This window comes from Trichechus manatus, unplaced genomic scaffold (genome assembly GCF_000243295.1).
Source record: "Trichechus manatus latirostris isolate Lorelei unplaced genomic scaffold, TriManLat1.0 scaffold00010, whole genome shotgun sequence".
In the NCBI taxonomy this organism is placed as follows: domain Eukaryota; kingdom Metazoa; phylum Chordata; class Mammalia; order Sirenia; family Trichechidae; genus Trichechus; species Trichechus manatus.
In genome coordinates this window covers 9,948,048-9,969,792 of record NW_004443946.1, presented here as the reverse complement: position 1 = coordinate 9,969,792, position 21,745 = coordinate 9,948,048, and the positions used below count along the sequence as shown (strand labels likewise).

Here is a 21,745-nt window from a genome sequence, read left to right as displayed (position 1 = left end):
ATTATTTTTTACTATGACTTTGTGAAGTGTGTCTAAGAATCACCATTTTCCAAATAAAGAGCCTCAGAGAGATTAAGTCTCTCACCCAAGGTCCCATAATCAGTAAGTGGCCAACCCAGTAGTCAGACCCAGTTCTGACTTCTAAGCCAGGCTCCTTCCACCATTTCCGTTCTCCTTTCCAATTGTGTTTTGAAAGGTCATACCCCTGGCAGGTGGACAGCTGTGGGGGGATGGGTGGCTGATTCTTGGTCATATCAAATTAGTGGTCACCTAATTTGCCCCCAGGCAAGGCTCTTTTTTCCCCAGGTAAGTCCACTGTAGAAAGGGCTATGGATGTGGTAATGATCACATAAGTTATCCATGGGCTAATGATGTGGTAATTACAACATAAGTTATCAGTGGGCTAAAGATGTGGTAATGATAACGTAAGTTATCAAGAAGCACTTATTTGTTACCCTACTAAGCAGGCATTTTGTTGTTGTTAGCTGCCATTGAGTCAGCACCCAACTCATGACAACCCCATACACAATGGGTTGGACTATTGTGATCCATAGGGTTTTCATTGGATGATTTTCAGAAGTAGTGTACCAGGCCTTTCTTCCTAGTTTGTCTTAGTCTGGAAGCTCTGCTGAAACCTGCCCAGCATCATAGCAACACACAAGCCTCCACTAACAGACAGGTGGTGGCTGTGCATGCAGTGTATTGGTCAGGAATCAAACCCAGGTCTATTGCATGGGAGGTGAGAATTTTATCACTGAGCTACCATCACCCCCTACTGAATACCTTATATGTGCAGAGTGGGCCCTGGTGGTGAAGTGGTTAAAGCGCTCAACTGCTAACCGAAAAGTTGATGGTTTGAACTTACCAGCTGCTGCATGGAAAAAGATGCGACAGTTTCTTCTGTAAAGATTTACAGCCTTGGAAACCCTATAGGGCAGTTCTGTTCTGTCCTGTAGGGTTGCTATGAGTTGGAATCAACTAGACAGCAGTGGTTTTTATACGCGCAAAGTTCCATACTAGGTGTTATTAGGAAGAGAAAATGTACAAGATAGAGTCCCTTCCCACAAAAAGTTTACAGCTGAACAGAGGAGCTAATAAACATATAGCATATAAAACAATGTATTATATTTTCTGAATGTGATATGTATGCAGTGAGGGGGAGAAGATTTTTTTTTAGCCGAGGTAGAAAGAGGGGCTGAGGGCCAGCTTATGGAGGCCTTGTTTGTTAGGGTAAGTAGTTAACTTCTGGTGGGCCTTGAGTTTCCCATTTTAAATAGAAAATTATGCTTTGAAAAATTGATGTGGGGGGCAGGATGCAGTCTCGTTTGGAAGGGAGTGTGTATAAAGGAGAAAAAGCAGTTAGGAGAAACCAAAAGACTGTAAGCTCCTTGAGGGCAGGGAAATGGTCTTAGTCATCTCTATACCCCTAGTGCCAAGTTTGCCCATAGTAGGGACGCAATGCAGCTTTGTAGAATGATTGAATTGACATTTCTTGCAGGTCCTTTTGGCACCTCAACACTCAACATATCCAAAGTCAGATTCTTTATTTTTCTTTCTCCACAAAACATCCTTCTCCTCGTATCTTTCCTGCATTTGTTAATATTATCACTAGTCTTTAGTCACCAGGCTCTAAATCTTGGGGTTTCCTTCCTCATTGTTATTAGTTGTAGGTCATGCAGTGCCACCTCCATGCGTTTCATATATCTTCTTACTCTGTTCTTATTATAGTATCCTGGTTCTGATTATTCATTTAACAAATGAATATCACACCCACTATGCTGTACTGGGCACTGGGGTGCAATACCACTCCTCCTCTTGCCCACTCTTCTTGTGATTCCTCCATCACATCAGACTCTCCCCTGCTTTCAAGCCTTTGCTCTTGCTTTTCCCCCAGGTATCTGCACGGCTTGTGTAATGGGTTGAATGGTGGCCTGCTTTCATTATGCAATAATCTGCAACTCAGAAATTAATGTACAACCCCGTTGCAGATGGGCAAGCCCCCTGGCGTGCTTAGCACAAGCAAACACGAAACTGCTCAGCTGCAGTTACACTTCTGCAGTCCAGCATGTCTAAGAGTCCACGGAAGAACAACCTCCCCTGAAAAATACGTTCACATGGAAAATTACAGACCACACAAGGAAATGTTCCATCATGAAGGAAAGTAAGTAAGCAACAAAGAAGAGGATTAGCATTTTAAGAACCTGGCAAAATAGAAATATGTTTGAAATGTTTAAAGAATAAGGAAATTAAGATTGGCTCTACTGCCTTAAGAAAACATTTCCCTCATGTATTTGTACAGCTGCTCCCAGGGAACATGTGAAAAGCTTGCTTAAGGGATTTAAAAGAGGAAAAGGTGAAGTCCGAGGTTATTTACCTGCTATCCTTTGGTGGTCTGGCTGGACCTTTAGGTTTTTTCCTAAGGATCGAGAGCTCGGGGAATCTTTTTTTTTCAGGTAATCCATTTAGGTGGCAGAAAAGCTCTGCATTTGAGGATATTAACTATGACCCTCAGGTGTTTTTAACCAAAGGTTTGCCTTAATTTCTCTTGAGAGTGTAGCTACTTCCCCACTGTGAGGACTGAAGTATTATGAACTGCTAAATGGGACTTTTGGAAAACAAATCCTGAAGCTGCCTTAAAAACCACTTTCGTACTCCTTCAACTCTCCAGTTCTAATTGATTTCATCTCTTAGCTGAGCCCAGGGAAGTGAGAGCTTCATGCTAATTAAGTAGAATCATGTCAGAAATGCTAGATTTGGGCCATCGGAAAACATGAGACTTCATGGAATCCCCTGGTCACTAGACAGTCTTTTCTTGGCCTCAGACCTATGATCAAGCCCTGACTTTTAGCAGTGGAAGCCCCAAAGTATATACAAAAGAGAGGCTAAGGGGCAGCCAGCCATCCCTTTCGAGTGGGTATTAGGGGGACTTATCTTGAAGCTGAGGTCGTCTATCACTTTGCATAAATTTGAGAATGAAGAGGGACTAGGTGTAGGGCTGATGGGCTTTATGATTACCAAGGCCTCAAATATATCTTGAGATGGTGAATTTTACATTCAGTGGGTCTGGCAAGCAGCACATACAGACTTTGACTTTCCACTGGGAACCTGATGATAGTGAACTTCAAGCAGTAAACTTTCTACTAAAAATAAAGCATGGAGGCCAAACTATTTTATTTTTCACCAATGGATTGGAATTCAGATAGTCCAAATGTGAGGAAGGACCCCATGAGAGTGAGCTGGGGAGAATTTCAGGTCCCCTGAGTGCTGACCTCATGCAGGTAAATGGTAACTGCATGCAATCAGAAACCTCAGTGCTCAGCAGAATTTTCTAGGGTGTCTTAGGCAAACAGCAGTGGTTTTTCTCTCTCTCTGCAATCAGGTGTAGGGGAGGGGTAAAGATAAATTGTTTTCTCCCCCAGTGAATCATGGCAAGCAATGCTGTATAACATGCTTCCTTTTTTGGGAGGAGAAAGGAACACACTCCGAGGATATGTTTTACTTCATTTATGCATCGTGTATTTCCATACGGTAGAGGTTCATGAGAGCCTTCTCTTCACTAGAGTGGTGATGACCCGGTTTATGGTTTATCGGTATCATTAATGTTAATAAGTGACCCCAGCCACATGTACAATTGGCTACAAGGTATTCTCTTTGCATCTTCCCAGGAGGTAGCTAGTATCATTCCTAAGTTTGTAGTTAACTAAAGAAATTCTTAATACTAATTAAAAGTAGAGATTAGGGTATCTGGACTCTTTGCACCCTTCTCTGTAAGTATCAGTGCAGAGCCTTCAGAATTAATTGCTTCTTAGATGCATGATTTCTGCTCACTTAACCCTGTGCTAAGAAGTAGGTCATTCTATTCATTGAGATCTTGCTGTTCTGTAATTAGATGAAGAGCTAATGATTATAGATAGAGTTTCTGTGTGATTTCAAAGCAGGTAAATTTAGCATCATTAGAAAATAATCTGTAGCTGCCAAATTTCAAGCTTCTTTAAAAAAAACAAAAACTATATCCAGATATTTGAATCTTGACAAGTTTTATTATTCTTAAATGTGGTATGTCAGTTGGAAAAAAGCTTTGTCTGTTTCTTGGGCCAGAAAGGACACTTATGGTTAAATAACAAAAGGAAAGAAAAGAAATGGCCTCCGTTTGTTTCTTGACACTGTTGAAATACTGTAATTGAAATTTAGTTACACATGCTTTGAACAAAGTATTGTTCTCATATTTCATTTTTTATTTAGGTGTAATATGCATTTCTTTCTGATTAAGATAAAAATCAAGTTTTCTACATTATTGAAAGATGTAAATGACGTTGAAAATTTAATTATTAAAGCGTCTGTATTTGTAACCCTTTCAAAACTGAATGTGAGATAAGTGAACCCAGTTATGAAGTATCTTACACGCAGATATGGAAAAGGTGTATTTTATAAATTCAGGTATTCTGAAGTTTTTAAATTAATTTAGATACATGGAGATGGCCTCTGCCTTGAACTTGCCTAGTTTACCTGCCTTCCTTGCCTCTTTCCCTTTGTTCTTCCTAATAGTTTGTTTCAATGTACAAAATAAGTAAAATTAGTATGGCAAAGGGTGGGCCTGCGTATGTGGCCCCAGAATTGACTAGTGTCTTAGTTTGAGTTCTTCCTGAAAGCAGACCCTGAGACAAGGATTTGGGTGCAAGGGGTTTATTTGGGAAATGATCCCAGAAAGCATGGTGAGGGAGTAGGGAAGTGAGACAGGGCAGGGTGGAAACCAGTAAAGGGACATTAATGAGTAGATATTGCTGCAGCCCCTTGCTGCTGGGGATTCTCTGAACAGCTGTGAAGAACACACCTCAGGGGTGCCACTGGGATAGGCAGAATCCTGCCCCCTCCAAGATGACCGTATCCTAATCCCTGGAACCTGTAAATATTTTACTTACATGGCAATAGGGACTTTGCGGATGTGATTAGGTTAAGGGTCTTGAGATGGGGAAACTATCACGAGTCCTTTTAAGAGGGAGGGAGGGGAGTCAAGAAGAAAACACGATGGCAGAAGCAGAGGTCAGAGAGCGAGAGGAAGAGAAAGACAGAGGCACAAACCACAGTATGATATACAGAGACAGAGTGAGAGACAGAGACCGAGTCAGAGAGAGACACACATGGAGGCAGAGAGAGGAGGTTTGTCAGAGAGGGACAGGGAGAAAAAGATAGAGAAAGAAGGAGTCAGAATAACAGACAGTTGAGCTGGCTTACCCTCCTCTCCCTGTATTTGGGTATGCCTCCTTCTCTAGAACTTAAAAAAGCCTTCCCGTGGGTTCTGATGTGGTCACCTGGTCTACCTGCTCACATACCTCCCCAAAGCAACCTACTAGTGTCCTGAACAGCCATAAAGTCCTAAAATTCTAGCTCAGCTATTTTTTTAGTTATGTGGTTTTCAGTACTTACGCTTCATTTTCTTCATCTGTAAAATGGGATAATACTACCTGTCTTGCAAGGTTTGTGTGAGGTGCTCATCAAATCTTAACTGTTAGCTCAGACAAATCCTGAATCTCCTAAGGCCCTCATCATTTTTCCCTTTAGAGAGAGGAATTATGCATATGTCAGGGATAAATACAGCCAATAAAATTTTGTTATTGGAAATAAAGGAAAATTAAAAGTACCCTTTTAAATAAGAAGTTTGGGATACTTTTCAGCTACAGTCTATTAAAAACAAACCATACTTACCATTGATAGATGCATGGAAATGTTATTTTATCAGCAGTTTCTTTTTTACTGTTTTCCCATTTGTCTTCCAATAGATGTTGTTGTTGTGTTGTTAGGTGCTGTCGAGACAGTTCCGACTCATAGAGATCCTGTGTACAACAGAACAAAACACTGCCTGGGCCTGCGCCATCCTCACAATCGTTGTTATGCTTGAGCCCATTGTTGCAGCCGCTGTGTCAATCCATCGTTGAGGGTCTTCCTCTTTTTCACTGACCCTCTACTTTACCAAGCATGATGTCCTGCTCCAGGGACTGATCCCTCCTGATAACATGTCCAAAGTATGTGAGATGAAGTCTTGCCATTCTTGCTTCTAAGGAGCATTCTGGTTGTACTTCTTCCACGACAGATTTGTTCGTTCTTTTGGCAGTCCATGGTATATTCAATATTCTTTGCCAGCACCACAATTCAAAGGCGTCAGCTCTTCTTCGGTCTTCCTTATTCATTGTCCAGCTTTTGCGTGCATATGAGGTGACTGAAAACACCATGGCTTGGGTCAGGCGCACCTTAGTCTTCAAGGTGACATCTTTGCTTTTCAACACTTAAAAAATACCTGTTGCCGGTGAGTCGATTCAGACTCAGTAGTGAGCCTATAGGACAGAGCAGTACTGCCCCATAGAGATTATCCCGAGTACCTGGTGGATTCAAACTGCCAACCTTTTCGTTAGCAGCCATAGCACTTAACCACTGTGCCACCAGGGTTTTCAAACACTTCAAACACCTTAACCACTTCAAAGAGGTCTTTAAATATTCGATAGATAACCTAGTACATATAGTGGCAAACTCTGCACCTGGTATTCTTACACATCAGAGGGCGCTGGTGAGCACAAGAGAAGGCCTGCTTTTAATAATCTGTGTCTTTCTTTTCTATGTACTTCTCTCCCTAATAGATGGGAACCAGAGGCCTCATTAGATCGCTGTGCTTTCTAACTTGCATTAAATAAAATTGCAAGAAAGAAAATAAACCAGAATCGGTGGGATTAGAATGACTGTAGCTGTGAGCTGAGGAATTAGATAAATGGAAAGGCCTCAACCTTATGTTCCCCCGTCAGCAGTCTCCCATTAACCTGAATTTGCAAAGGTTTAGCGAATTTTGTGTCTATTATTTTTTTTATAAAATACACATATTTTAATTTTAAATGTAGTAATAAGAAATTGTAAATAATTTGGAAAATCCTAAAAACATAGAGAGTAAAAGAAAAATCACCATAATTCTATCACCCATTGATGAACTCGGCTAACGTTTTGATGTACATCATTTCAATTTTTCCCATACACATAGTATTTTTTTAAGAGTTGCTTAAATTTTTATTGTAGTTTTTTTGTAATAAGTATATATAACAAAACATTTGCCATTTCAACATTTTTTGCATGCATAATTCAGTGACATTAATTACGTTCACCATGTTGTGTAGCCATCACCACTCTCTCTTTTCAGTTTTCTATAACCTTTATCAGAATCTCGGTGCCCCCTATACACATAGTATTTTTATCCACAAACTTGGGTTCACATTACACATATGCTGTTTTTTTATTTGAAGTAAAATTTGAACAGCACCATGCCATTAAATATATTTCTTCAAATAATTTTCATTTTCATATAATATTCTACTCTGTAGACATAGCCTAAATTTTTTTTCCTTGAGTGTTTCAACTTATCCTGTATTGCTGAATATTTATATTGTTTCAAAGTTCTTTTCTATTGTAAATAATGTTGCAGTGAACATCATTTAAACAAAATTTTGTGCATATTCATGTTTAAGATACATTTCTTCTAGAACTGGAAATTTTGATCAAAATGTTTAAACATTTTTTAAGTTTTTTGATATCAATTGCAAAGCCTCCCACCGCCAAAAAGCTGTATCAATTAATACTCTTTTAATCAGTGTGTGTCTCTATTTTTTAAATAGTTGTTTCTTCTCCCTTTATAATCTTTCTTTTTACTAGCAATCTTCATTTCTGATTTTCTCTCATCTTCTTTTTGTATTCCCTTATCAACCTCTATTTGTTAAGTTTTAAAATGATCATTACATAAAATCTATCTTTACAGCGTCTTTAAGGTTTTGTTGAAAGTCTACAGAATCCTCATGAAAGAGAATCCTGCTTACTCAAAGATTGAGAACTCACTAAAAAGCAATAAATATTTGCTGGATAAAGGAAAAATTATTTCTTCGGTACCTGAGTGTCCAATACTGCATTAATGACCCTAGTGGATGCCTAAGAAGCGCGAAGTGTGACCCTCAGGGGTTTCATGTTCTTAGTTGGGGAAACACAACGAAGCTCACATATTCTACAGAGCAGAATTTTCTTAACCTTTTTAGTCCCATGCCCACCAAAATACTTTCTTATTTTCTTCTGTGTATCACTCCACTCACTAGCCAAGAAGATTTTGCCCTGTTCTGTAGTTTGTATTGTAAACTACAGAAATAGGTGCATTGAACATGTTCTTTCAAACTACCTGTACACATAGACACATCCTGGGCCTTCCCTCCCCAGTGGAGAATCACTGCATTAGTGAATCGTCCAAAGCCAAATTTACTATAAGGCCTGACTTGATAAGGCCTAAGTTCAAATATTTCTTTTGTAATTAAGGACTTTTCTACAGTACAAAAAGCCTCAGACCCTGGCTGGATTTTTGCCTCCTTTTCCTCTTCTCTAAACTACCCTGATCCTGTCAGCCACAGTAATCTGCTACAGCCTCAGGGCTTGTTACTTCTCCTGCTGTGAGCCTGTCCTGGCTCGCCTCTTCCATGAGGAGCTACACCAGCATCCCTGCTCCCTCCTTGTTTTGCTCTTTACATAACACCTAGCCTATTCTATGATTCCAAACATCGTGCTTTAAAGGTTGAAGTTATGCCTTTGTCCCAATAATTTGCTTTCCACTCTGCCTGTCACTCTCCCCATCCCTGCATTGCTCCCTTGTCATCCACAGCTCCTCACAGACTTGATGGCCTAACCCTTGCTGGTATTGGGTCCCCATACATTCTATTGAAGGAGCCCTCGTGGCAAAACGGTTAAATGTTTAGCTGCTAACCGAAAGAAAGGTTGATGGTTCAAACCCACCCAGCAGGTCTGCAGGACAAGGATCTGGTGATAAGCTTCTGTAAAGATTATATCCAAGAAAACCATATGGGGAAGCTCTGCTCTGTCACATGGGGTCGCTATGAGTTGGAATCGAGTTGATGGTACCCAACAACAACCATCTTCTCTTGACCCAGTGTAGAGAACAGTGCTTGACCAATAAATAAATTAATATTTTTTTAATAAATAAATGAATGAATGGATGAATTGGAAGCATTCTCTTGCTTGAATTTGAATTTATGTTTTGAGTTTAGTTGACACTTGTTAACCATAGTCATGTTTCACTTGTCTTTCTTCCTCCTCTCCTGCCCTAGGTTTCTTGTTTTTGTTTTCTAGTTTCTCTACGTGAAGTACTATACTAAACACTTTGCATATGTTATTTCTAATCTTCACAACAATCTTGAAGACAGGTGTTACCATCTTGATTTTACATATGAGGAAACTGGAAGTTCAAAACGTTCTTTAATTTCTCCAGAGTCACTCAGCAGATCAGTGGTTGACCTGGTCTGCTGGATCAGGTTCATGGAACCACTCACAGGCAGAGTCACAAATGCCTGACTTTATCTCTGAGGTTCCAGGACTTTCCTCTTCTGACCTTGTCATTACCCTGATCTTATTCTAATTGATCATCACCACTGTTGCCGGAACCCCGGTTGAGACAGAAGGAGTGATGGGAAAAGGGCAAACCTGAGCGGCCTTGCCCAAGCTGACATAGAGATTGAAGCTAGGAACTGATCAAGATAGGAGAGCCAAAGATATATCCACATCTTCAACCTGAGTGAGTACAAGAGTGGTGGTATCACTAAAAGAAATGGGAAGTCTAATTCCTGTGGGTCATTAAATCAGATCATGGTTTGAGTTCCAGTGACTTCATTTGCTGGTTAATCATAGGCAAGATGCTTAGCTTCTCTGAGCCTCAATTTCCTCATCTTTTCTCTAAGCATAATCATACCTAACTCTCATATTTGTCATTGAGTTGCTGATCAAATAATGCAATACATATGAAGTGCTTTGCAAAGGGATAAAGCCATATATACACATATATAAATATATATATATAAATTAGCTGTCATCACTATTGTGAGATATATTATTCTATTGTCAGATATATTATTACCAGAGTCAGACTGTAAATGGAGACGCCAACTTCTTGGGTCAAGTATGCCTATGCCACGGGTTAGCAAACTACAGCCCACCAGCCAAACATGGCTGCCTGTTTTTATATGGCTTGTGAGCAAAGAATGGTTTTTATATTTTAAAATGGTGCAAAATAATAAAATAAAAATATTGGTGACATGAAAATTACATGAAAAAATTTAAATTTTATCATTCATAAACTTTATTGGAACACAGCCACTCATTTGTTTATATATTGTCTAGGGAGAGCTTGGCTGCTAACCAAAAAGTCGGCAGTTCAAATCCACCAGCTGCTCCTTAGAAACCCTATGGGGAAGTTCTACTCCTTCCTATAGGGTCACTATGAGTCGGAATTGACTTGACAGCAATGGATTTGGTTTTGGTTTAGGGCTGCTTTTGAGCAACAACAGCAGAGTTGAGTAGTTTTGATACAGACCATGTGGCCCCCAAAGCCTAAAGTATTTACTGTCTGACCCTTTACAGAAAAAGTTTGCTGGCCCCTAGTCTACACCTTTTGGGAGTCATCTTTGGGTCTGCCACTCTGTTTCTTTCCCTTCCCATTTGTTGAACCTCCTGAAGAAGAAAGGAAGCTTAAAGAAATATAATAACTCCAAAGTATTTTAAACTGATTTTTGATGTCTGGTAGTAAGGGTAAAATGAAGATGTATTTGTCTTTTCTGTGCTTCTTCAGGCTTTAAACAAATGAATTTTATTCTGTGTTGAAACATTAGTATAACTTTAAAAGGCAGTCAAAGGGAAAAAAACTCCATTACCAACCTCAAATCACCCTTACCATCACCATTCTAACATGTTTTCATTTTGCTGCACACTTCCTTCCATGCTTGACATATGTATTTTCAAATGGTTATAATCATGGGCACATCAGCTGCAAAAGACCTCTTTAAAGTGTTGAAAAGCAAAGATGTCACTTTGAGGACTAAGGTGCGCCTGACCCAAGCCATGGTATTTTCAATCGCCTCATGTGCATGCAAAAGTTGGACAACGAATAAGGAAGACCGAAGAAGGACTGATTGATTTGAATTAGGGTGTTGGCAAAGAATATTGATTATACCGTGGACTGCCAGAAGAATGAACAAGTCTTGGAAGAAGTCAAGCCGGAGTGCTCCTTGGAAATGAGGGTGGCGAGACTTTGTCTCATGTACTTTGGACATGTTATCAGGAGGGACCAGTCCATGGAGAAGGACATCATGCTTGGTAAGGTGGAGGGTCTGCAAAAATGAAGAAGACCCTTGGCAAAATGGATTGACACAGTGGCTGCAACAATGGGCTCAAATATAGCAACGACTGTAAGGGTGGCGCAGTACCAGGCAGTGTTTCATTCTGTTGTACGTGGGGTCCCTATGAGCCGGCACCGGAAAAACATAATCATGGTCTACATTAAATTTCATTGTTGATGTAGTCCTTTTCAGTTAGCTTCCATAAATATTACTTGATCATTGCTTTTATTTTTAATCGTTGTTATGTTGTGTTAGAATGCTACAGTTTGCAAGCTATATACATAATTCAGAAATATTTTCTGTTCTTGCCTTTGGTTAGATTCTTTCTTTTAATATGAATGAGAATGCTTCTCATTGGAGCCAGTGCTGGGCAGTCTTGGCTTGCCCATTGCCCTTTCTTATATTAATCCCTGCTCTCTGGCTTCGATTCAAGTGCTACGTTCCTATTGATCTTAAAACTGAGAAAGATGGGGAGTAAAGCTAAAGAAAAAATATCACATAAACAAATTCTTGGTATTTTAAATGTGATTTCCACTCTTCATTCCCAGACCTTCGCCCAAAGCATTAAAAAATAGTAGAAAAAGCATTTAGCAAACAAAAATATTCTGTTCATCTAATAATGATATGAGGGATATGGTTGTGCTAACTGTTGCCTTCTTAAATAAGTGAGAATAAAAACAAGACCATTACTGTCATATGTTAATACTATTGATCCTTTTACTGTATTTCATACAATAGAACCTTCATTGTGCTATTACGTTAATAACATGAAATATAAGTAAAAAAAGGCTTTTCACATTTTATTCTCTTATTTTTCCTAGTGAGAAGCTGGATGGAAAAACTAAAAGATAAGGTAAGAAAAATATTTTCCTCCTTTGAATATATTTTGCAGGGCATGGCTTTGTTAAACAAAAGATCTCCAGAGTAGTGGAGCTTTAACTTATTAATTTGATTCTTATAATGTATCCAAACATACAGGGCTACTTCCAGGTACCCAGCAAGAAAGAAGGTCTTCCCTTTATTTTTATTTTTTTAATTGTACTTTAGATGAAGGTTTACAGAATAGTTTCTCATTAAACAGTTAGTACATATATTGTTTTATGACAGTGGTTAACAGCCCCACGACATGTCAACACTGTCCCTTCTCAACCTTGGGTTCCCTATTAGCAGCTTTCCTGTCCCCTCCTGCCTTCTAGTCCTTGTCCCTGGACTGTTGTGCCCCATTAGTCTGGTTTTGTTTTATGAGGCTGTCTAATCTCTGGCTGAAGGGTGAACCTCAGGAGTGACTTCATTACTGAGCTAAAAGGGTATCTGGGGGCCATACTCTTGGGTTTTCTCCAGTGTCTGTTAGGCCAGTAAGTCTGGTCTGTTTTTGTGAGTTAGAATTTTGTTTTACATTTTTTTTCCAGCTCTGTCCAGGACCCTTTGTTGTGTTCCCTGTCAGAGGAGTCAGTGGTGGTAGCCGGGCACCATCTAGTATAGTACTGGACTCAGTCTGGTGGAGGCCATGGTAGTTGCGGTCTGTTAGTCCTTTGGACTAATCTTTCCCTTGTATTTTGTTTTCTTATTCTCTCTTTCTCCCGAAGGGGTGAAACCAGTGCAGTATCTTAGATGGCTGCTCACAGCTTTTAAGACCCCAGAGAAGGTCTTCCTTTTAAATTCTATTATTATAGAACACACACACACACACACTAAATCAGTTGCTGTCGTGTGTCAGAGTAGAACTGTGCTCCATAAGGTTTTCAGTGACTGATTTTTCAGAAGTAGATCATCAAGCCTTTCTTCCAAGGCAACTCTGGGTGAACTCGAACCACCAACCTTTCAGTTAGCAGCTGAGCATCTTAACCGTTTGCACCACCCAGGGACTCAGGAAGCACTTTATTCTTTGGAACACCACTCATAAAGGCAACATCTTTTTTTTTTTTTTAAATTATTATTGCAGTTTAGATGAAGGTTTACAGAACAAACTAACTTTTCATTAAATAGTACATATATTGTTTCGTGACATTGGTTACCAACCCTACAACATGTCAACACTCTCTTCTCGACTTTGGGTTCCCTGTTATCAGCCTTCCTGTCCCCTCCTGCCTTCTAGTCCTTGCCGCTTGGCTAGTGTGCCTGAAAGGCAACATCTTGTATACTCAACTGAGTAATATCTCCAGTATATCAAGGTTAAGTTTCTTTTAGGGAATGTCAGGAATACAGTTCTTGTCCCAGTGTAAGGGTCACTTAAGCCTGGTCTTCTGTGTGAGGAAGAAATACCTTGGGTTTTGGAAGGCTTTGGTTCTTCTGACCCAAGGGCCAAAGCTGACGGACTTGATTCAAGAATAAAAGCCTATGGATAGAAAAAAAAAAAAAACAACTCATTGCTGTGGAGTTGATTCCAACTCATAGCGACCCTATAGGACAAGAGTAAAACTGCCCCATAGTGTTTCCAAGGAGCAGCTGGTGGATTTGAACTGCTGACCTTTTGGTTAGCAGGCGAGCTCTAAACCACTGTGCCACCAGGGAACCTGTGGATAGAAAAGGCATGTGTAAACCATAGTGGTTGTGAGACAAAAACACTCTAATACCTGAGCTCTCTCCTTAGAAATTCCTTTACCTTTATGTAGACTTTTATAGTGCCACTACTTAATAAATGTTAATAAGCTGACCTGCAGGAATGGTCAATTATAGACAAATATTTTCCTCTCTTGCTTTAATTCTGCCATCTACATGATTGACAATATTAACTTTCTTCTAGGTTCATATTTTTCATTTTCTTTTGATTTTCAATCCTCTCCAAGCTTTCATTTTTGGTTATCATGTAATTTTAAACTGGAATTACTCATACAAATATTGATGGGTCCTGAATTTCTTGCCGTAGCCTGTGTCAGATTCCATTACTGTAGCCCAGCTCAGATTTAACTGGGGTTTTAGTTAAATGAAAATCTTTTCATCCGCCAGATATTGAGTTACCTCCGATTCACCAGCTTCAGAATATACTTCTGTTGATGGTGGTCCCTACCTTTTCAATTATTTAGGGCCAATTCTTCCCATATTTGAATGATTAATATTTCTTTTACTACAGCTTAATGTTAAAGAATAAAAAAGAAAATATAACATTCCACTTCAATTAAAATTATTAATTCTCCTCACTGTTATTTTTCTGCTTAGTAGAATTCAGTACGTATAGTTTTTGTGAATGAGATTTTGTATTCATATACATTAAAAATGACATTGAAAAATTTTAAGCCTCTTGAGGCAGTGGGGGCCATTTTGGTATGTGTAATGGGTCCAGCTATCCAAAGGAGATAGGATAAGATGAATGGAGTAAGATTTGGGCTAAGAAAAGCTCAAAAGTTTAAAACTGGATATATTTACCCTGGGAACGTTCCTCTTATTTTTCTGTGGAAAATATGATGCAATGAAAATTAAACAGGAATTGGTATGTTAATCTAGGAGTCCATATGTCATTTTTTCTGTAGACAATATCCTGATTTACAAAACAGGACAAAAAATAGATTTAAGAAAATAAATTTTGGCATGTAGCCCATTTGAAGTTGGATATTACAAAATTTCTTACCTGTATGTATATATAGCTTCACCACCCCCTTTAAAAATCTGTGCAGCTTCAGAGAAAGGCTATATTTTCTATTGCTACGGGCCCTTCCTTCTTATCTTGTCTCGAAGGCCTGGCAGCTTCTCCCGGCACCTTTTCACCAAGGGAAATGATTTTATGTGTGTCTTCACTTTCTTCTGTAGTATTTTTTTTTTTTTTAGTTAAGTCTTAATTTAAAAAGAAGGAAGAAAATCTGAGTTTCTAACTGCAGTTGTCCTGTTTAATGCCTTATGTCTTTATATTTGACTTTCTCTTGGAAGGACCCACTCTAATCTTTCCTATATATCCCCCTCCCCTGCGCTTGAAATATTACACGCTCACTTGACACATGCATTCATATGTATTTGTGTATATGTATATATACATATATATAGACATACATGTATATGCACACACACATATATATCTTCATATCTCCCTGTTTTTCTATAACAGTCTTGTTAGTCATTATCTTCAGAAATTTTGAGAGTGAAATAATTACCTCTTCTGTGAAAGTCACAGAATCCCCTAGAACTGAAAATTAAACTACCTATTTAACTGGGCTCTTCAGCTAAACCAGGACTCCTTCTCAGTTTAGCTTCCTTTAATTGTTCGAATATTGGTTTTCTTATTAGATTGCTGGGCTCTAGAAAGGATGGTGTTTTAAAAAGTTCTAAATTAGTCCTTTTGTTGCTGTTTAGTCCCTATATTAGTTAGGATTAGGATCAGCAATGAGTGTTAGCTATATTTTTACAACAATAAAAAGGGAAAAAAAAACAACCAGTGATAAATGACAGACAACCCCCAATAGCAGAGACTTAACCAAGATAGAAGTTTGTCTGTGTCCCACTTAGGAGCCTACATGTGGCAGCCAAACAAGTGAGCAGCTACACAGCGTCAGGGCTCAGGCTCCTTCTATTTGATGCCTCTCCCTTAGTGACCTTCTTTGCAAGACCACCTCGTGGTCGTGGATGGCAGTTCCAACTTAGCACTGTCCACATTCTAAGCAGAAGAAAGGACAAAAAAGAGGAGGATAAAGATACCCCTCCCCTCTTAAAGGGGAGGATAAAAAGCACTCCTCCCCATTGCTTTTGAGTTGATTTTGACTCATAGTGACCCTAGAGGACAGAGTAGAACTACTCTATAGGGTTTCCAAGGAGTGGCTGGTGGAATTGAACTGTCAACCTTTTGGTTAGCAGCCGAGCTCTTAACCACTGTGCCACCAGGGCTTCTTGGAAGAAAGATCTGGTGATTTACTTCTGAAAAATCAGCCATTGAAAACTCTGTGGAGCATAGTTCTACCCTGACCAACACAGGGTCACCTTGACTCAACGACAACTTTTTTTTCACTGCAATAGAAGAAGAGAAAAGTGGATATTGAGGGACAACCGCTATACTCATTCCATCATTAACATTCTTCCTGGTTAAATGTCCAAGCTGGTGAGGCTTATTAGACCAATCCTAACTTGGCTACCTATTGATAGATCTTTTTAACCGCTGAATTGCTTCTCAAAAACTAAAGATATGTGTAATGAATTGTGTAATGAAAACCAGTCCTGTTGTTATGTCACCAAAACCATTCTATTTCTTCTAGCTTTAGGAAATCATCTAGAAAAAAGAATGACCCAGCTATACTTCCTAACAGTGGCTGTCATTGGATGGTCAGGATCAGCAGCATCAGCACCACCTGGGACCTTGTTAGAGATGCAAATCTGGAGCCCTACCCAGACCTACAGAATCAGAAAAACAATAAACGATTCCAAGAGAAGACCTTATTTTCCCTTAGTCAATTTTGAAAGAGGAACAGTTAAATTATATTTGAGGAGGATAAGTTACTTTGTTCCCATCTTGTAATTTACTTGTAATTTCAAAGAACTGGCAAATGCCACAAAAAAAAAAAAGTCTAAAAAGAGGAGAGAAGGGTGATGTTAACTGAATTTTTATGATACTGACATGATTTAATGCTCTAGAACAAGAAGTCTAAACGTGTAGATAAGAAATATGGAAAGAGTGACATATTTTGGAATATAAATGTTATGGTGAGAGGTTGAGGTACATAGTACCAGGAGTCCCACACAGGGATTAAGTTGATCCTCCAAAAGCTTTAATATCAACCTTTGAATGCACAGTTCTGTAAAGCCTAACCCACTGGGCTTAAAGTTTGTTATATTTCAGCATGTGCATATATGTTTCCATGCACTGGGAATGGTGATTTGAAAAAAATATTCACAGTTCTGGTGAGAGCACTGTAACTTTGCTATTGGCCAGCATCTCTCCACTTGGAAAATTACAGAGATTTTATAAGCCTTAAGTAGGTCTGGAAGAACTTCAGAAAAAGTTTAGGCTTCCTGCAAAGCATATTAATTTCCTGAAAGATGACTGGGCTTTGTTTCTTGGGGAAAAACACTTAGTATGCTGTTGAACAACACTACTGTTCTCCAATTAATGGAAAAATTTCCACATTCTGCCCTATTGAGACTAGGGAAGGCAGAAGCAAGGATGGGGCTGCCGTTTTGTGAGGTCTCGTTTATTCCTGTGGTCTTTGGTTTGCTTCTAAAAATGTTGGGAAAGCATCACGGCCTGCATACTCCAGCACTTTTTGGAAAAATTTTATTCTCTGTCCCTCTCTGTTTTGGGCTCATTCTGAAAGATAACTAGAAATAGCTTGTGCTATATTAGAAATTTTAGTCAGTTAAATAAATGGACAGAATCATGTTCTCTGCCCCCTTTCCCCAAATAATACCTGTCTAAAGTACTTGTGGAGCCCTGGTGGTACAGTAGTTAATAGCTCGGCTGCTAATCAAAAGGTCAGCAGTTCAAATCCACCAGCCACCCTTGGAAACCCTATGGAACAGTTCTACTCTGTCCTGTCGGGTTGCTATGAGTTGGAATTGACTAGATGGCAACAGGCAAAGTACTTGTGGAGTCCCTGGGTGGGACAAACAGATAAGTGCTCAGCTACTAACTGAAAGGATGGGGGTTTGGATCCATCCAGAGGCACCTCAGAAGAAAGGCCTGGTGATCTACTTCTGAAAAATCAGCCATTGAAACCCGTATGGAGCACAGTTCTACTCTGACACACATGGGGTTGCCATGCATCAGAATCGACTCTGTGGCAACAGTTTTTTTTTTTTCCCCCAGTACTTGTTACACCTTTGTTTAAAAAAAGAAAAGTCTATGTACTTTTCCAGGTAGGAGGGGCTTTCTTGGAAGGAAAATCAGTATCTATGTTGCCCCATGAAAGAGCTCTAAGGTAGTATAGGAAAAGCCCACAGGTGACTTATCAGCCAAGAAACAGATTGCACCCTTAGTTTAATGGCCTCTGCCCCGAACTCGAGGATAGATCCTGAGCAACTTACCCAAATCCAGAGATGTGTGGAGATTTGCTTGCATCCTCAGCACTGCAGTGTCCATAGTGACACCTTGGGACAGTGGGGACACACATGGATTTGATACCTCCAGTCACTCTCAGAGGTACTGATGTCGTAGGCAGTTATCTTTGTGTCCTCCCTGCCAATTCTTTTCCTTGGGGCTTGGGATTCTCAGAATTCCCTCCCAACCCCCAGCTTTGGTCTTGCCCACTGAGCAGATTTATGCCTTTTTATATACATTAATTCGTCCACTTTATGTGCACACTCTCTCCTTGTCCTTGTCTTTTTTGCCTTTGTGTCAGCATCTCATTTCTTTGCGGGTCTTGTCTTCCCTATTGTTTCCAGAAGCTCCCACCTTTTACTTATTTACAAGCTCTTTCCTCTCTCCTTACTCAAGTGCAGCTGACTAAGATTGAGAGCAGACTGTCCACATTGTCTTAGGTATCTAGTGTTGCTATAACACAAATACAACATGTGGGTGACTTTAAAAAACAAACATTTATTTTCTCACAGTTTTGGAGGCTGTAAGTCCAAATCAAGATCTTGGCCATGTCAATTCCTTTCTGGTCGGTAGCTCCAGGCATTCCTTGGTTCTTTGGTGTTCCTTGGTTTGTAGACAATCCTCATGTGGCATGTCTTCCCTGTCTGTGTGTCTGTGTCCATTCTAATTTTTTTTATAACTCGGAAGTGATTAAGTTTAGTCATACACTGGTATGACCATATTAACATAACAAAAGATAAACCCTATTTTTAAACAGGATTACATCTACAGGTACAGGGTTAGGATTTCAACACATATTTTGGGGGGGCACAGTTCAATCCGTAACATGTCAACGCCCTCCTTCTACCCTCAAAGAAACAGTATTCCAGAAGACACTTCACCTCCTTTGAACCTTGACTCAGACTGATATTTTCCATTTATAGCATTTTAATAGTTCTAGTGTTTAGAAGCTCACTTTGCCCATCTTTAATTCAAATTGTATTTCTGTCACCAAAAATTGATGTGGACAATACTGGGGAAGCCAGCACAACTTGTACAAGGAAAGGTCATGGAAGCTCCACAGACACATCCAAACTCTCTGAGGGACTGAATTGCTGGGTGGAGGGCTGTGGGGACCATGGTCTCGGGGAACATCTAGCTCAATTGGCATAACACAGTTTATAAAGAAAATGTTCTACATTCTGCCTTGGTGAGTAGCATCTAGGGTCTTAAAAGCCTGTGAGCAGCCATCTAAGATGCTCCAATGGTCTTACTCTTTCGGGAGCAAGGGAGAATGAAGACAACAGGATACAAGGAAAAGATTAGTCCAAAGGACTAATGGACCACAGCTACCACGGCCTCCACCAGACTGAGTCCAGTACAACTAGATGGTGCCCGGCTACCATCACTGACTGCTCTGACCGGGATCACAACAGAGGGTCCCGGACAGAGCTGGAGAAAAATGTAGAGCAAGATTATAACTCACAAAAAAAGACCAGACTTACTGGCCTGATGGAGACTAAAGAAATCCCAAGAGTATGGCCCCCCGGACACCGTTTTAGCTCAGTAATGAAGTCACTCCCAAGGTTCATTCACCCTTCAGCCAAAAATTAGACAGCCTCAAGAAACAAAACGAGACTAATGGGGCACAGCAGTCTAGGGACAAGGACTAGAAGGCAGGAGGGGACAGGAAAGCTGGTAATGTGGAACCCAAGGTTGAGAAGGGACAGTGTGGATGTGTCATGAGGTTGTTAACCATCGTCATAAAGCAATCTGTGTACTGTTTAATGAGACACTATTTGTTCTGTAAAGCTTCATCTAAAGTACAGTTTAAAAAAAACTGATGTGGGCAAATGTGCGTATGCGAGTAGCTGGAGGTGCCACTAGGTCTGGCTGATTTATTCCAATACTGCTAAGGTTTTGAAATAGCCACTAACAGTCATACCTCTCTCTCTGTTGCCTTCTCCCTAAAACATAACTTGTTCAGGTGCCATTTTATTTTACAACAAAGCAAACGGAAGCGCTCAAAGCATCTAAAAACCTGCTGCAATCCAGCGAGAACGAGAAACCCAGGGCGTTGGTCTGTTCAGCCTCCTGATGTGTTCTCGTTTTCTATGCAGGCTGGCTACATGTCTGGGATGCTGGTGCCTGTAGGGGTTGGGATAGCTGGAGCCTTGTTCATCTTGGGAGCTCTCTACAGCATTAAGGTTATGAATCGCCGAAGGAGAAATGGCTTCAAAAGGCATAAAAGAAAGGTATGGAACAAACAACAGCAACACCTAATCAGTTCCAGAACATTCTTTGCTTATCTAATTTGCTTAATAAAGCACACGGGGCGTAATGATGCCTGAACAGTATCGACCGGCCCGGCCTCACCTTCATTTGTTAGGGTGTCTTTTCAAGTGGGCCTGTTTCTCAGCTTTGCTCTGTGGCACAAAGAGTTTAATGCTTTTCTGTTTTCTTTTTCTAGCAGAGAGAATTCAACAGCATGCAAGATCGAGTAATGCTCTTAGCTGACAGCTCTGAAGATGAATTCTGAATTGGACTGAGTTTCATTGGGGTAGTCAGTGACGCTATTATTTTATTTTTTATTTGGGGGTAAAAAAAAGAACAAGCTGCCTCATCTCTTCACATCTCAGTCACATTATCTGCTGGGTAGTAGATTTTTCTTGTACTGAGCAGAAAAGGCATGCTGTATACTCAGTGTAACACGCAGTGTTTGTTTTTATGCTGTAGTGAATTTTCTACAACAATGAGCTACAACTCATAAATATGCAGCGTACATGTTCAGTAGGAGTTGCTAGATTAGGTAGAGTAAATATTTTGTATTTTTTCCACAGTGTCTTTTTCCCTGGTTTGGATTACCTGCACTAATATAGTAGTCATTATTGCCACCAAGGCATGCTTGATTTTGCAATACAAATCTTAACAAAAAATAACTTCTGATGATTGCAGTCCAGCTACTTGAAACCATGGGCTTGAGCGCCATGAAATGTATTGCATTTGTATCAAAACTAGCAGTAACTCCGAATGAAACCTTTTTTCGTCCAGAAGATCTCTCACTCAGCACATTAGGAATATACTTAGATTTATATATATCTTGCATTATGTACTTCACTTTCCTAGTTTTACTATTTTTTGCCTTCTGTTTTATCCTCATTCTTGGCAAGGGAAAAAATGTACCAGAAATAGTAACACATTAAATTGACTCTTGATCTTAATGTACGTTTGTTGTCTTAGATAGTATGATTAAGTCCAACTGACCTATCAACAGATTCTAGATGTTTATCATTAGGAGATGTTCTTTTTTTCAGTACCATTTGACTTTTTCAGGAAGAGACTGTGAAGAAATCAAGAAGAAAATGAGGGTAGGTAAACTCCCAGAGGAGTTCCTGGGTGGTGCGAATGGTTAACTTGCTCAGCTGCTAACTGAGAGGTTGAATGAAGGTTCGAGTCCACACAGAGGCACCTTGGAAGAATGGCCTGGTGATCTGCTTCTGAAAAATCAGCCACTGAAAACCCTATGGAGCACAGTTCTACTCTGACACACATGAGATCACCATGAGTTGGAACTGACTTGACACAGTGACTGGTTTAAATCCCAGAACATTTATCTCTG

General features: G+C 39.9%; 1 protein-coding gene across 2 annotated transcripts in view; it reads left to right on the top strand.

Annotated features, from left to right (window-relative positions):
- ARMH4 (armadillo like helical domain containing 4) overlaps nt 1-21,172 on the top strand; it is a 144,267-nt gene extending 123,095 nt beyond the window's left edge. Inside the window, exons 5-7 of one of the 2 annotated variants that reach the window (XM_004370897.3) lie at nt 12,017-12,048; nt 20,247-20,381; nt 20,597-21,172. In XM_004370897.3, coding sequence (XP_004370954.1) covers nt 12,017-12,048; nt 20,247-20,381; nt 20,597-20,665 — 236 coding nt within the window. In that variant the 3' untranslated portion in view covers nt 20,666-21,172. The remainder of the gene's footprint in view (nt 1-12,016; nt 12,049-20,246; nt 20,382-20,596) is intronic. The other variant, XM_023726227.1, reaches the window with a different exon arrangement.
- Nucleotides 21,173-21,745: the final 573 nt, after the last annotated feature.